The sequence below is a fragment of the Thunnus albacares genome, chromosome 4, assembly GCF_914725855.1.
Source record: "Thunnus albacares chromosome 4, fThuAlb1.1, whole genome shotgun sequence".
Classification (NCBI taxonomy): Eukaryota; Metazoa; Chordata; class Actinopteri; order Scombriformes; family Scombridae; genus Thunnus; species Thunnus albacares.
The window spans coordinates 24,261,685-24,277,836 of NC_058109.1; the positions used below are offsets into that span (position 1 = coordinate 24,261,685).

Below are 16,152 nucleotides of genomic sequence, written 5' to 3' on the forward strand. Positions count from 1 at the left end.
TTTATGCAAAACTAGTTGATATTAGAATCTGCTCTATGTGAAAAGTGCCTTGAGATGACCTGTTGTGATATGGCGCTATATAAATAAAAATTGATTGATTGATTGATTGAAGTAGAAAGAATTCAGTCTATTGTACTATGTATGATGAAAGCTTAAAGTTTGATGTCACTTTGGCAAAGTGATGTATGTATTTGTCTCAATAAAAAAGTCAACCTGCTGAAGTGTAATGATGACATCATGTTCTGAAGATCCTTTCTGACATGTGCAACTCTTTATGATGTCATGCAGACTGCTTACCTATCAAGGGACTAAACTCTGTAAGTTCCAAGCTGGAATCCCACAGAGACATATCTCTCAGTGAAACCAGAGTGTCCACTAGACAGAATCTACAGTTCGAGCACTACGAACACGACAATACTACAACTCCAACACCGCTACACCATCGGAATTACGGAGAAAATGGAGAATAGCAACATCTCAAGACCTGAGGTAAGAATTTTTCGACAGGAAATTCTTTTAGGCAAATTTTTTGATCTACTTATTTGGGCCAGACAAGTTTTTCTGATTTCTTCATCTTCTGTCTAAAGCTTGCACAAAAATCATTGTGAATATTTTTCTAGATGGGGGATGGATTTTCAATAAACAACCCACATTGTGATATTCTAATATGTAGTTGGGTGCTGTGATATTTAATGTCACCATTGAGTGACTTTATTTAAGTGAAGTACAGAAACTATATTTTAGTGTAGTTTGACAGACTGAAACTAAAGAAGACACATGTATTTAGTATTTGAGTGAGTAACGTATCTTGTTGCATGAAAATTGTAGTTGTTAAGGCTTCAAATAAAATATGAAGACTTTAAAACAATGAGAAATGCTCCAAATACATATACTGTGCAGTGCATGTACATGCTGTTTTGAGAATAATGATTATCATTCAAGGTTTGTGTGGCAACAAATAAGAACAACTGTAAAATCATTTCTCACATTCAACTGTATAAATAAGTATAAAGACCTTCTGTCTTTTTGTGTGTATCCAAAGTTAGGATGGGACAGTATTTTTACCTGCATGTACATTTCTGTCTTTCAGACACTCACACAGCGCCAGGGCTCTGCCCGACTAAATGGTGCGGCCCATGACAGCCCAGCTGGAATGGAGAGGGAGAGCCTGCGCACTCCCAGCAAAGTCCTGCAGGCTCTGCGAAGAGCCCTGCTGGACTCCAAGAATGAAAACCAGCAGCTGGCTGAGGAGATGACTGCTCTGAAGGAGCAGATGGACAGCAGAGAGATGAGCTGGGAGAAGAAGCATCACGAGCTGCTTGAAGAAAAAGAGAATTTGGCCAAAACTCTGTTTCAGGCCAAAAACGACATCAAGGGCATGATGAATGCTGCGAAAGAGAGGCAACAGCACTTTGACAATCGGTGCAGGGAGATGGACTTACTAATGACACAAAAGGAGGAGGAAGTCCACTCTATGAAAAAGAAACTTCACCTCCAGAGACAGGAAATAACCAAGGTCATTAAACATTGGACAACTGAATATGACCAGGTTACTAAATTCTGGAAAGAGGAACATAACAAGATATCAGCGGCCTGCGAAAAGAAATCTGCAGAGCTGGAATCTTCATTTGAGCGGACAATCGCCAAATTACATGCAGAGTGGGAGAGCAGGTTTGTTTGTCAGGAGATGGCCGCCACTGACCTAAAAACGGTGCAGGAGGACCTGGAGCGAAAAGTGCGCCAGGTCACCCTCGAAAAGAGTGATCTGATAGCAACCATCAAGGAAAATAAGAAGGCTCTCTTTGACAATATGGTAAAAATAAGCCAGAAAGAGGTGGCCCTAAGGAAGAATGACACGGATTGGAGAGCAAAATATGACGCTCTAGAACATCAGTTCGCAGTGAAGCAGACCAGCTCCGAGAAATTGCACCAAGAAATTGAAGATGAGTGTCGCCGGAAGTCAAGACAAATGGAGGAGGACATCAAGCTCCTGATGCAAAAAAATGCTGAACTTCAGGTACGTCACATCAGCTGATCATTTTGATTTAATAATAACCTGTTGGATTCACTTTGTTTTAGATTTAACCTTTAGACACACAAAATACTGAATTATATGCTGTCGCTGTCTTTTCAGGAGCTGGCCAGTAAAAGTGATAAGGAGAAGAAAAAAATGAGGAAGGAGGAAAAGAAGGCTCAGAAAGAAACAGAGAAGAGGCTGAAGAAGGAGAGGAAAGAGGAGGAGGAGAGAGAGAAGAGAGAGAAAAATGAACATGAGAGGAAGGAGAGGGAGAGATTGAAGAATGAAAAGAAAGAGCAGGAGGAGAGGCAGAAGAAAGACAAGAAGGAGCAGAAGGAGAAGGAGGAGCGGGAGAAGAAAGAGAAAAAGGAACATGAGAGGAAGGAGAAAGAGAGATTGAAGAACGAAAAGAAAGAGAAGGAGGAGAGGGAAAAGAAGGAGAAGAAGGAGAGGAAGGACAAAGAAAAGAGAGAAAAGAAAGAAAAGAAGGAAAGAGACAAGAAAGAAAAGGAGAGAGGGGCAACTTCCTCTTTCTCTTCCTAATCTCCCCCAACCCCTCCTCGTCCCTTCAGCCCTACGCCCCCAAACCATGCTAACCTCCACCCAACTCCAACTCCTTACCACCTCCTCCATCCAGACTCCCCCCATCTCATCATCTCATCCCCCATCTCCATCCATCCATCCATCCATCCACCCTTTGTCTCCCTCCTTCTCTCTCCTCTACAAGGGCAACATGGTGGACCAGTAATAAAGACCTAATCTCTCCCAACTGCTCGTCCCCTTAGCTCTACCACCCCAACCATGCCAACCTCCACACAACTCTTTACCACTTACCACCTCCTCCATCTTCCCTCCATCCAGACTCCCCATCTCATCATGCCAACCACCCATCCATCCACCCTCTGTCTCCCTCCCTCTCTCTCCTCTACAAGGGCAACTCAGGGGACCAGTACTCAGCTCTGCAGCCTCACAGAAAGAAGAAGCTGTTGTCTTCTTTCTGTGAGGCTGCAGGTAAACTAATCATACTGTCAATATAAATGTGACAAGAGAGGCCCTACCGGTCAAGGCAGATGGCCGCCCACCTAGAGCCCGGTTCTGCTTGAGGTTTTCTTCCATTCAAAGGGGAGTTTTTCCTTACCGCTGTCGCCAAGTGCTTGCTCATGGGGGAATTGTTGGGTCTCTGTAAATTAAAGAGTACGGTCTAGACCTGATCTGTGAAAAGTGCCCTGAGATAACTTTTCTCATGATTTGGTCAAATATCAATAAAATTGAATTGAATTGAATTGAATTGAATTGAATTGAAAGGTTCTTTATGCAAAACTAGTTGATATTAGAAAAAAATTACATGACAATAAACTTTGCGTTTTGGTTCTACTTGATCTGCTTAATTGCATTGAATTACTGTCACAAGAGCTCACTCAAAGCATTCTTCAAGGTTCACATCAAGGAGCATTCATTCCTCCTCCTCTTCATCATCTATCGGGTTCATACACTTCACAGAAGTAATAAATGGTCCTCAAACCTTTTCAAACTAATTCTGTTTTCTTTTTGTTACATAAGTATTCTTTGGTCTGCTAGTCGTTTTCCAGAACAGTGCAATTATTCTTTTGGCATGAGAGCCGGAAACAAAATTTCCTATCTTTGTAAGCCAACCTGAAGTTACAAGCTACAAATGACAAGTTTTACAAGACTACAAGAAGACCAATTTTGACCCTGTTTTTACGGCTGATTCCGACTGGTCAAACGTAGAGTTAATCTGTCCAATCAGAGGGCAGATGGTTCTGGTTGATCATACTGTCAATAAAAATGTGACAGGAAAGTTTTTTCCAGTGCAAAAATAGTTGCCAGTAGGCTAGTAGGATAAATTCAGGGCCGGCCCGTGGCATAGGCCACATAGGCAGTGGCCAATAGAGGGAGGGGGCACCAATTGAGTGGGAAGTGGGTTTTTTGTGTTTTTTCTTACCAACAGGTATGCTTTTATACAGCTTTTGGAAATACATATATGTTCTCCCTTCTTAATGGTTTTTCTGTCTTTTTCCCCATTAATTTACATGGGTTTTCATCTGGTTTGATTTTTCCAAAGCTTTACTGTTCAGTCAGTTTTTGCACAATAGCCACCAAACTTCATGTGCTACCTCAGGCAATGCCACCAAACACTCACTGAGTGACACCTTGACCCCCACTTGCCTTTTTGTCAGTCTAATTTGAAAGAGAAAATTTCTCTGTGTTTTGAAATAACTGACTTGACCTTTTGTTCTTTATAATCATATTGAGTATATGTATGCAAAACAGAGCATGACCTGGATTAGGTCTTTAACACTGGATTTGGAAATGGTTGTTAGAGACTCCATCTGTGTCACTACAAGGCTCTTTCCTCAGAGAAGCACTTTGTGGATAAACATGAGGTCGAGCTGATCCAGTTGTGTTTTTTTTTTTATTTTTATACTCCATTGTAATACGAAACGTCATGTTGGGCTATTAGTGTAGTCTTCAGTTTGTGTTTTTTTGTGCTTTGTGTGTTTTTTCAAATAGCGACGTGCTACGGTAAGCGTATTGTATCATTTCCGGTTGCCGACTGTGTCTACTGATAGCGTTGTTGCTGCTCTCATCTCAGTTGACTTTCCTATATATATCACATTACTGTGGATTAATTGTGGATTAATATCTGCTGTATATTTAAACTTTCGCTAGTTTTACACAAGCACTCTCAGCGCTTTTCTCTTAGCGACTTTTCTCGCTAATCGCACAAGTTGTTAGTCACTTTAGCTCTGCAGCTAGCACTAGCAGCTAACTTAAACTAAGTAGTTAGCGATGGCTTCTCTCTCTCTCTCTCTCTCCTTCTCCTGCTCTCTCTTGCTCGGTGTGTCAAATGTTTAGTTATTCCTCTGCCTCCTTTAGTGATAGTGGTAAGTGTAATAAGTGTAGTTTATTTGCAGCACTGGAGGCAAGGCTTAGTGAATTGGAAGCGCGGCTCCGCACCATGGAAAAACAATCAGCTGCTAATATAGTTAGCCAGCCCCTAGTATCCGGTGCGGGCCGACCTAGCGTAGCTCCCACTCCCCCGGCAGCTCCCGAGCAGCCGGGAAGCCAGGGCGGCTGGGTGACTGTCCGAAGGAAGCATAGCCCTAAGCAGAAGCCCACGGTTCACCACCAACCAGTTCATGTTTCTAACAGATTCTCCCCACTCAGCAACACACCCGCTGAGAAACAAACTCTGATTATTGGCAGCTCCATAGTCAGAAACGTGAAGTTAGCGACACCAGCAGCTATAGTTAAATGTATTCCTGGGGCCAGAGCGGGCGACATTGAGTCAAATTTAAAACTGCTGGCTAAGAATAAATATGGAAAATATGGTAAATATGGTACGATTGTCATCCATGTCGGCGGTAATGACTCCCGATTACGCCAATCGGAGATCACCAAGATTAATGTTGAGTCGGTGTGTACATTTGCAAAAACTATGTCGGACTCCGTAATTTTCTCTGGACCGCTGCCTAATCTGACCAGTGATGACATGTATAGCCGCATGTCACAATTCAACCGCTGGTTGTCGAGGTGGTGTCCAGCAAACGATGTGGGCTTCATAGATAATTGGCAGACTTTCTGGGGAAGACCTGGTCTGATTAGGAGAGACGGCATACATCCCACTTTGGATGGAGCTGCTCTCATATCCAGAAATATGGCCCAGTTTATTAGTAAACCAAAACCATGACAACCCAGAGTTGAGACCAGGAGGCAGAGCTGCAGTCCTACACGCTTCTCTGCGCTTCCATTAGAGCAGTTACCCACCCAAAACCACATCGAGACTGTGTCTGTCCCCCGACCACATAAATCAATTAAATCCAAAGTAAACAAAAGAAGAGTCATTCATGAAAATCTAGTAAAAATTAAAACCACTACTGCAATAGTACAACAAAATAAGATAATTAAATGTGGACTCTTGAACATTAGATCTCTTTCATCTAAAGCCGTTTTAGTAAACGATTTAATTTCAGATCATCATATTGATTTATTTTGTCTCACTGAAACCTGGCTGTGTCATGAAGAATATGTCAGCCTAAATGAATCCACTCCCCCCAGTCATATTAATACTCATATTCCTCGGGGCACTGGCCGAGGAGGAGGAGTTGCGGCCATTTTCAGTTCAAGCCTGGTCGTCAACCCTAGACCTAAATTTAATTATAACTCATTCGAAAGCCTTGTTCTTAGTCTCTCTCAGCCAACCTGGAAAACTTTACAGCCAGTTCTATTTGTTATAGTGTATCGTCCTCCTGGCCCGTACTCTGAATTCCTATCTGAATCCTCAGAGTTTTGTCGTATTTAGTCCTTAGTACAGATAAAGTAATTATAGTAGGTGATTTTAATATTCATGTGGACGTTGATAATGACAGTCTCAGCACTGCATTTATCTCATTATTAGACTCAATTGGCTTCTCTCAGTGTGTAAATAATCCCACTCACCGTCTTAACCACACCCTAGACCTTGTTCTGGCTTATGGGATTGAAATTGAACATTTAATAATTTTTCCACAAAATCCTATTTTATCAGATCATTTTTTAATAACTTTTGAATTCCTATTACTGGATTATACACCACTAGACAAAAATGTCCTCACTAGATGTCTCTCTGATAGTGTTGTAGATAAATTTAAGGAAGCAATTCCGTCAGTACTGAATTCACTACCATGTCTCAATACTACAGAGGACTCTTATGTTAACTTCAGTCCCTCCCAAATTGATAATCTTATTGATAGTGCTGCAGGCTCACTAAGACAAACACTCGACTCCATCGCCCCCTTAAAAAAGAAGATAATAAAACATAAGAGGTTAGCTCCATGGTATAACTCCCAAACCCGCAAATTAAAGCAAACATCGCGAAAATTGGAAAGGATTTGGCGTTCTCTCCCCAAACACAGGAACCTTGGTAACGGCAGTAAATCCTGACATATATTTGGACTGTTTTTCTCCAGTAGACTTGTATGAACTAACTTCAATGATCTGTTCAGCTAAACCATCAACCTGTCTCTTAGATCCCATCCCAACTAGGCTGCTTAAGGAAGCCTTACCCTTAGTGAGCACTTCTTTACTAGATATGATCAATCTGTCTTTAGTAACAAGCTATGTACCACAGTCTTTTAAAGTAGCTGTAATTAAACCTCTTCTTAAGAAGCCTACTCTTGATTCAGGTGTTTAGCCAATTATAGACCTATATCTAACCTTCCATTTCTATCTAAGATCCTTGAGAAAGCAGTCTCTAATCAGTTATGTGACTTTCTACATAACAATAGTTTATTTGAGGATTTTCAGTCAGGATTTAGAGCACATCATAGCACAGAGACAGCACTGGTGAAAGTCACAAATGACCTCCTAACTGCATCGGACAAAGGATTTGTCTCTATACTTGTCTTGTTAGATCTTAGTGCTGCATTCGACACAATTGACCATCAAATCCTTTTGCAGAGACTGGAACATTTAATTGGCATTAAAGGAACTGCATTAAGCTGGTTTAAGTCATATTTATCAGACCGATTTCAGTTTGTACATGTGAATGATGAATCCTCCGTGAAGGCAAAAGTTAGACACGGAGTTCCACAAGGTTCTGCACTTGGACCAATTCTATTCACCTTGTATATGCTTCCTTTAGGTAATATTATTAGGAAACACTCCATAAATTTTCATTGTTACGCAGATGACACCCAATTATATTTATCAGTGAAGCCAGATGAACCCAATCAGTTAAACAAACTCCAAGCATGCCTTAACGACATAAAGACCTGGATGACCTGCAATTTTTTACTACTAAATTCAGATAAAACTGAAGTTATTGTGCTTGGCCCTAAACACCTTAGAAACACATAATCTAATGATAAAGCTACTCTGGATGGCATTACCCTGGCCTCCAGCACCACCGTAAGGAATCTGGGAGTTATCTTTGATCAGGATATGTCCTTTAACTCCCACATAAATCAAATCTCAAGGACTGCCTTTTTTCACTTACGTAATATCACAAAAATCAGGCACATCCTGTCCCTAAAAGATGCAGAAAAACTAGTTCACGCATTTGTTACTTCTAGGCTGGATTATTGCAATTCCTTATTATCAGGCTGCCCTAACAAGTCTCTAAAGACTCTCCAACTGGTCCAGAATGCAGCTGCACGTGTTCTGATTAAAACTAGAAAAAGAGACCACATTTCTCCCATTTTAGCTTCACTACATTGGCTTCCTGTTAAATTTAGAATTGAATTTAAAATCCTTCTCCTAACTTACAAAGCCCTTAATGGTCAGGCACCATCATATCTTGAAGAGCTCATAATACCGTATTATCCCACTAGAACACTGCGCTCCCAGTATGCAGGCTTACTGGTGGTCCCTGCAGTCTTTAAAAGTAGAATGGGAGGCAGAGCCTTCAGCTATCAGGCTCCTCTTCTATGGAACCATCTACCGGATTCAGTCCGGGGTGCAGACACCCTCTCTATGTTTAAGAGTAGGCTTAAAACTTTCCTTTTTGATAAAGCTTATAGTTAGGGCCGACCAGGCTCGCCTTGGATCAGCCCTTAGTTATGCTGCTATAGGCCTAGACTGCTGGGGGACTTCCCATGATGCACTGAGCTCCTCTCTCCTCCTCTCCATCTGTATGCATTCATGTAACATCAATGCATGTCACTAACTTTGCTTCTTCCCCGGAGTTTTTTGTGCTTTCTCATCTCACAGGAAAAGCTGAGTCCCGGGCCGAACCTTCGCGGTCCTTCACAGTCCTGATGGCATCCTTCCCTGGCTGTTGCTGCTCGTGCTTGTTGTTGTTGTTGTTGTGATTTTTTTTTCTTCTGTCCCCCCTCCCCCTTTCCCTCTCTCTTTCTCTCTCTCAACCCAACCGGTCAAAGCAGATGGCCGCCCACCGAGAGCCGGGGTCTGCTTGAGGTTTTTACCCGTTAAAGGGGAGTTTTTCCTTACCGCTGTCGCCAAGTGCTTGCTCATGGGGGAATTGTTGGGTCTCTGTAAATTAAAGAGTACGGTCTAGACCTGATCTGTGAAAAGTGCCCTGAGATAACTTTTCTCATGATTTGGTCAAATATCAATAAAATTGAATTGAATTGAATTGAATTGAATTGAATTGAAAGGTTCTTTATGCAAAACTAGTTGATATTAGAATCTGCTCTATGTGAAAAGTGCCTTGAGATGACCTGTTGTGATATGGCGCTATATAAATAAAAATTGATTGATTGATTGATTGAAGTAGAAAGAATTCAGTCTATTGTACTATGTATGATGAAAGCTTAAAGTTTGATGTCACTTTGGCAAAGTGATGTATGTATTTGTCTCAATAAAAAAGTCAACCTGCTGAAGTGTAATGATGACATCATGTTCTGAAGATCCTTTCTGACATGTGCAACTCTTTATGATGTCATGCAGATTGCTTACCTATCAAGGGACTAAACTCTGTAAGTTCCAAGCTGGAATCCCACAGAGACATATCTCTCAGTGAAACCAGAGCGTCCACTAGACAGAATCTACAGTTCGAGCACTACGAACACGACAATACTACAACTCCAACACCGCTACACCATCGGAATTACGGAGAAAATGGAGAATAGCAACATCTCAAGACCTGAGGTAAGAATTTTTCGACAGGAAATTCTTTTAGGCAAATTTTTTGATCTACTTATTTGGGCCAAACAAGTTTTTCTGATTTCTTCATCTTCTGTCTAAAGCTTGCACAAAAATCATTGTGAATATTTTTCTAGATGAGGGATGGATTTTCAATAAACAACCCACATTGTGATATTCTAATATGTAGTTGGGTGCTGTGATATTTAATGTCACCATTGAGTGACTTTATTTAAGTGAAGTACAGAAACTATATTTTAGTGTAGTTTGACAGACTGAAACTAAAGAAGACACATGTATTTAGTATTTGAGTGAGTAACGTATCTTGTTGCATGAAAATTGTAGTTGTTAAGGCTTCAAATAAAATATGAAGACTTTAAAACAATGAGAAATGCTCCAAATACATATACTGTGCAGTGCATGTACATGCTGTTTTGAGAATAATGATTATCATTCAAGGTTTGTGTGGCAACAAATAAGAACAACTGTAAAATCATTTCTCACATTCAACTGTATAAATAAGTATAAAGACCTTCTGTCTTTTTGTGTGTATCCAAAGTTAGGATGGGACAGTATTTTTACCTGCATGTACATTTCTGTCTTTCAGACACTCACACAGCGCCAGGGCTCTGCCCGACTAAATGGTGCGGCCCATGACAGCCCAGCTGGAATGGAGAGGGAGAGCCTGCGCACTCCCAGCAAAGTCCTGCAGGCTCTGCGAAGAGCCCTGCTGGACTCCAAGAATGAAAACCAGCAGCTGGCTGAGGAGATGACTGCTCTGAAGGAGCAGATGGACAGCAGAGAGATGAGCTGGGAGAAGAAGCATCACGAGCTGCTTGAAGAAAAAGAGAATTTGGCCAAAACTCTGTTTCAGGCCAAAAACGACATCAAGGGCATGATGAATGCTGCGAAAGAGAGGCAACAGCACTTTGACAATCGGTGCAGGGAGATGGACTTACTAATGACACAAAGGAGGAGGAAGTCCACTCTATGAAAAAGAAACTTCACCTCCAGAGACAGGAAATAACCAAGGTCATTAAACATTGGACAACTGAATATGACCAGGTTACTAAATTCTGGAAAGAGGAACATAACAAGATATCAGCGGCCTGCGAAAAGAAATCTGCAGAGCTGGAATCTTCATTTGAGCGGACAATCGCCAAATTACATGCAGAGTGGGAGAGCAGGTTTGTTTGTCAGGAGATGGCCGCCACTGACCTAAAAACGGTGCAGGAGGACCTGGAGCGAAAAGTGCGCCAGGTCACCCTCGAAAAGAGTGATCTGATAGCAACCATCAAGGAAAATAAGAAGGCTCTCTTTGACAATATGGTAAAAATAAGCCAGAAAGAGGTGGCCCTAAGGAAGAATGACACGGATTGGAGAGCAAAATATGACGCTCTAGAACATCAGTTCGCAGTGAAGCAGACCAGCTCCGAGAAATTGCACCAAGAAATTGAAGATGAGTGTCGCCGGAAGTCAAGACAAATGGAGGAGGACATCAAGCTCCTGATGCAAAAAAATGCTGAACTTCAGGTACGTCACATCAGCTGATCATTTTGATTTAATAATAACCTGTTGGATTCACTTTGTTTTAGATTTAACCTTTAGACACACAAAATACTGAATTATATGCTGTCGCTGTCTTTTCAGGAGCTGGCCAGTAAAAGTGATAAGGAGAAGAAAAAAATGAGGAAGGAGGAAAAGAAGGCTCAGAAAGAAACAGAGAAGAGGCTGAAGAAGGAGAGGAAAGAGGAGGAGGAGAGAGAGAAGAGAGAGAAAAATGAACATGAGAGGAAGGAGAGGGAGAGATTGAAGAATGAAAAGAAAGAGCAGGAGGAGAGGCAGAAGAAAGACAAGAAGGAGCAGAAGGAGAAGGAGGAGCGGGAGAAGAAAGAGAAAAAGGAACATGAGAGGAAGGAGAAAGAGAGATTGAAGAACGAAAAGAAAGAGAAGGAGGAGAGGGAAAAGAAGGAGAAGAAGGAGAGGAAGGACAAAGAAAAGAGAGAAAAGAAAGAAAAGAAGGAAAGAGACAAGAAAGAAAAGGAGAGAGGGGCAACTTCCTCTTTCTCTTCCTAATCTCCCCCAACCCCTCCTCGTCCCTTCAGCCCTACGCCCCCAAACCATGCTAACCTCCACCCAACTCCAACTCCTTACCACCTCCTCCATCCAGACTCCCCCCATCTCATCATCTCATCCCCCATCTCCATCCATCCATCCATCCATCCACCCTTTGTCTCCCTCCTTCTCTCTCCTCTACAAGGGCAACATGGTGGACCAGTAATAAAGACCTAATCTCTCCCAACTGCTCGTCCCTTCAGCTCTACCACCCCAACCATGCCAACCTCCACACAACTCTTTACCACTTACCACCTCCTCCATCTTCCCTCCATCCAGACTCCCCATCTCATCATGCCAACCACCCATCCATCCACCCTCTGTCTCCCTCCCTCTCTCCTCTACAAGGGCAACTCAGGGGACCAGTACTCAGCTCTGCAGCCTCACAGAAAGAAGAAGCTGTTGTCTTCTTTCTGTGAGGCTGCAGGTAAACTAATCATACTGTCAATATAAATGTGACAAGAGAGGCCCTACCGGTCAAGGCAGATGGCCGCCCACCTAGAGCCCGGTTCTGCTTGAGGTTTTCTTCCATTCAAAGGGGAGTTTTTCCTTACCGCTGTCGCCAAGTGCTTGCTCATGGGGGAATTGTTGGGTCTCTGTAAATTAAAGAGTACGGTCTAGACCTGATCTGTGAAAAGTGCCCTGAGATAACTTTTCTCATGATTTGGTCAAATATCAATAAAATTGAATTGAATTGAATTGAATTGAATTGAATTGAATTGAATTGAATTGAATTGAATTGAATTGAATTGAAAGGTTCTTTATGCAAAACTAGTTGATATTAGAAAAAAATTACATGACAATAAACTTTGCGTTTTGGTTCTACTTGATCTGCTTAATTGCATTGAATTACTGTCACAAGAGCTCACTCAAAGCATTCTTCAAGGTTCACATCAAGGAGCATTCATTCCTCCTCCTCTTCATCATCTATCGGGTTCATACACTTCACAGAAGTAATAAATGGTCCTCAAACATTTTCAAACTAATTCTGTTTTCTTTTTGTTACATAAGTATTCTTTGGTCTGCTAGTCGTTTTCCAGAACAGTGCAATTATTCTTTTGGCATGAGAGCAGGAAACAAAATTTCCTATCTTTGTAAGCCAACCTGAAGTTACAAGCTACAAATGACAAGTTTTACAAGACTACAAGAAGACCAATTTTGACCCTGTTTTTACGGCTGATTCCGACTGGTCAAACGTAGAGTTAATCTGTCCAATCAGAGGGCAGATGGTTCTGGTTGATCATACTATCAATAAAAATGTGACAGGAAAGTTTTTTCCAGTGCAAAAATAGTTGCCAGTAGGCTAGTAGGATAAATTCAGGGCCATGGCATAGGCCACATAGGCAGTGGCCAATAGAGGGAGGGGGCACCAATTGAGTGGGAAGTGGGTTTTTTGTGTTTTTTCTTACCAACAGATATGCTTTTATACAGCTTTTGGAAATACATATATGTTCTCCCTTCTTAATGGTTTTTCTGTCTTTTTCCCCATTAATTTACATGGGTTTTCATCTGGTTTGATTTTTCCAAAGCTTTACTGTTCAGTCAGTTTTTGCACAATAGCCACCAAACTTCATGTGCTACCTCAGGCAATGCCACCAAACACTCACTGAGTGACACCTTGACCCCCACTTGCCTTTTTGTCACAGTCTAATTTGAAAGAAAAAATTTCTCTGTGTTTTGAAATAACTGACTTGACCTTTTGTTCTTTATAATCATATTGAGTATATGTATGCAAAACAGAGCATGACCTGGATTAGGTCTTTAACACTGGATTTGGAAATGGTTGTTAGAGACTCCATCTGTGTCACTACAAGGCTCTTTCCTCAGAGAAGCACTTTGTGGATAAACATGAGGTCGAGCTGATCCAGTTGTGTTTTTTGTTTTATTTTTATACTCCATTGTAATACGAAACGTCATGTTGGGCTATTAGTGTAGTCTTCAGTTTGTGTTTTTTTGTGCTTTGTGTGTTTTTTCAAATAGCGACGTGCTACGGTAAGCGTATTGTATCATTTCCGGTTGCCGACTGTGTCTACTGATAGCGTTGTTGCTGCTCTCATCTCAGTTGATTTTCCTATATATATCACATTACTGTGGATTAATATCTGCTGTATATTTAAACTTTCGCTAGTTTTACACAAGCACTCTCAGCGCTTTTCTCTTAGCGACTTTTCTCGCTAATCGCACAAGTTGTTAGTCACTTTAGCTCTGCAGCTAGCACTAGCAGCTAACTTAAACTAAGTAGTTAGCGATGGCTTCTCTCTCTCTCTCTCGTTCTCCTGCTCTCTCTTGCTCGGTGTGTCAAATGTTTAGTTATTCCTCTGCCTCCTTTAGTGATAGTGGTAAGTGTAATAAGTGTAGTTTATTTGCAGCACTGGAGGCAAGGCTTAGTGAATTGGAAGCGCGGCTCCGCACCATGGAAAACAATCAGCTGCTAATATAGTTAGCCAGCCCCTAGTATCCGGTGCGGGCCGACCTAGCGTAGCTCCCACTCCCCCGGCAGCTCCCGAGCAGCCGAGAAGCCAGGGCGGCTGGGTGACTGTCCGAAGGAAGCACAGCCCTAAGCAGAAGCCCACGGTTCACCACCAACCAGTTCATGTTTCTAACAGGTTCTCCCCACTCAGCAACACACCCGCTGAGAAACAAACTCTGATTATTGGCAGCTCCATAGTCAGAAACGTGAAGTTAGCGACACCAGCAGCTATAGTTAAATGTATTCCTGGAACCAGAGCGGGCGACATTGAGTCAAATTTAAAACTGCTGGCTAAGAATAAATATGGTAAATATGGTACGATTGTCATCCATGTCGGCGGTAATGACTCCCGATTACGCCAATCGGAGATCACCAAGATTAATGTTGAGTCGGTGTGTACATTTGCAAAAACTATGTCGGACTCCGTAATTTTCTCTGGACCGCTGCCTAATCTGACCAGTGATGACATGTATAGCCGCATGTCACAATTCAACCGCTGGTTGTCGAGGTGGTGTCCAGCAAACGATGTGGGCTTCATAGATAATTGGCAGACTTTCTGGGGAAGACCTGGTCTGATTAGGAGAGACGGCATACATCCCACTTTGGATGGAGCTGCTCTCATATCCAGAAACATGGCCCAGTTTATTAGTAAACCAAAACCATGACAACCCAGAGTTGAGACCAGGAGGCAGAGCTGCAGTCCTACACGCTTCTCTGCGCTTCCATTAGAGCAGTTACCCACCCAAAACCACATAGAGACTGTGTCTGTCCCCCGACCACATAAATCAATTAAATCCAAAGTAAACAAAAGAAGAGTCATTCATGAAAATCTAGTAAAAATTAAAACCACTACTGCAATAGTACAACAAAATAAGATAATTAAATGTGGACTCTTGAACATTAGATCTCTTTCATCTAAAGCCGTTTTAGTAAACGATTTAATTTCAGATCATATTGATTTATTTTGTCTCACTGAAACCTGGCTGTGTCATGAAGAATATGTCAGCCTAAATGAATCCACTCCCCCCAGTCATATTAATACTCATATTCCTCAGGGCACTGGCCGAGGAGGAGGAGTTGCGGCCATTTTCAGTTCAAGCCTGGTCGTCAACCCTAGACCTAAATTTAATTATAACTCATTCGAAAGCCTTGTTCTTAGTCTCTCTCAGCCAACCTGGAAAACTTTACAGCCAGTTCTATTTGTTATAGTGTATCGTCCTCCTGGCCCGTACTCTGAATTCCTATCTGAATCCTCAGAGTTTTTGTCGTATTTAGTCCTTAGTACAGATAAAGTAATTATAGTAGGTGATTTTAATATTCATGTGGACGTTGATAATGACAGGCTCAGCACTGCATTTATCTCATTATTAGACTCAATTGGCTTCTCTCAGTGTGTAAATAATCCCACTCACCGTCTTAACCACACCCTAGACCTTGTTCTGGCTTATGGGATTGAAATTGAACATTTAATAATTTTTCCGCAAAATCCTATTTTATCAGATCATTTTTTAATAACTTTTGAATTCCTATTACTGGATTATACACCACTAGACAAAAATGTCCTCACTAGATGTCTCTCTGATAGTGTTGTAGATAAATTTAAGGAAGCAATTCCGTCAGTACTGAATTCACTACCATGTCTCAATACTACAGAGGACTCTTATGTTAACTTCAGTCCCTCCCAAATTGATAATCTTATTGATAGTGCTGCAGGCTCACTAAGACAAACACTCGACTCCATCGCCCCCTTAAAAAAGAAGATAATAAAACATAAGAGGTTAGCTCCATGGTATAACTCCCAAACCCGCAAATTAAAGCAAACATCGCGAAAATTGGAAAGGATTTGGCGTTCCACCAAAGTAGAAGAATCTCGCTTAGTCTGGCAAGATAGTCTTAAAACATATAGGAAGGCCCTCTGTAATGCCAGAGCCGCCTATTACTCAGC

At 41.7% G+C, this 16,152-nt stretch overlaps 1 protein-coding gene across 1 annotated transcript; it reads left to right on the forward strand.

The window, feature by feature from the left end:
- The first annotated feature begins 371 nt into the window (after window positions 1–371).
- Window positions 372–1,904, forward strand: LOC122980631 (nucleoporin alm1-like). Its single transcript, XM_044348839.1, has 3 exons — window positions 372–489; window positions 1,091–1,813; window positions 1,887–1,904. The coding sequence occupies exons 1-3, from the start codon at window positions 460–462 to the stop codon at window positions 1,902–1,904; spliced, it is 771 nt and encodes a 256-aa protein (XP_044204774.1). The 5' UTR covers window positions 372–459.
- Window positions 1,905–16,152: the final 14,248 nt, after the last annotated feature.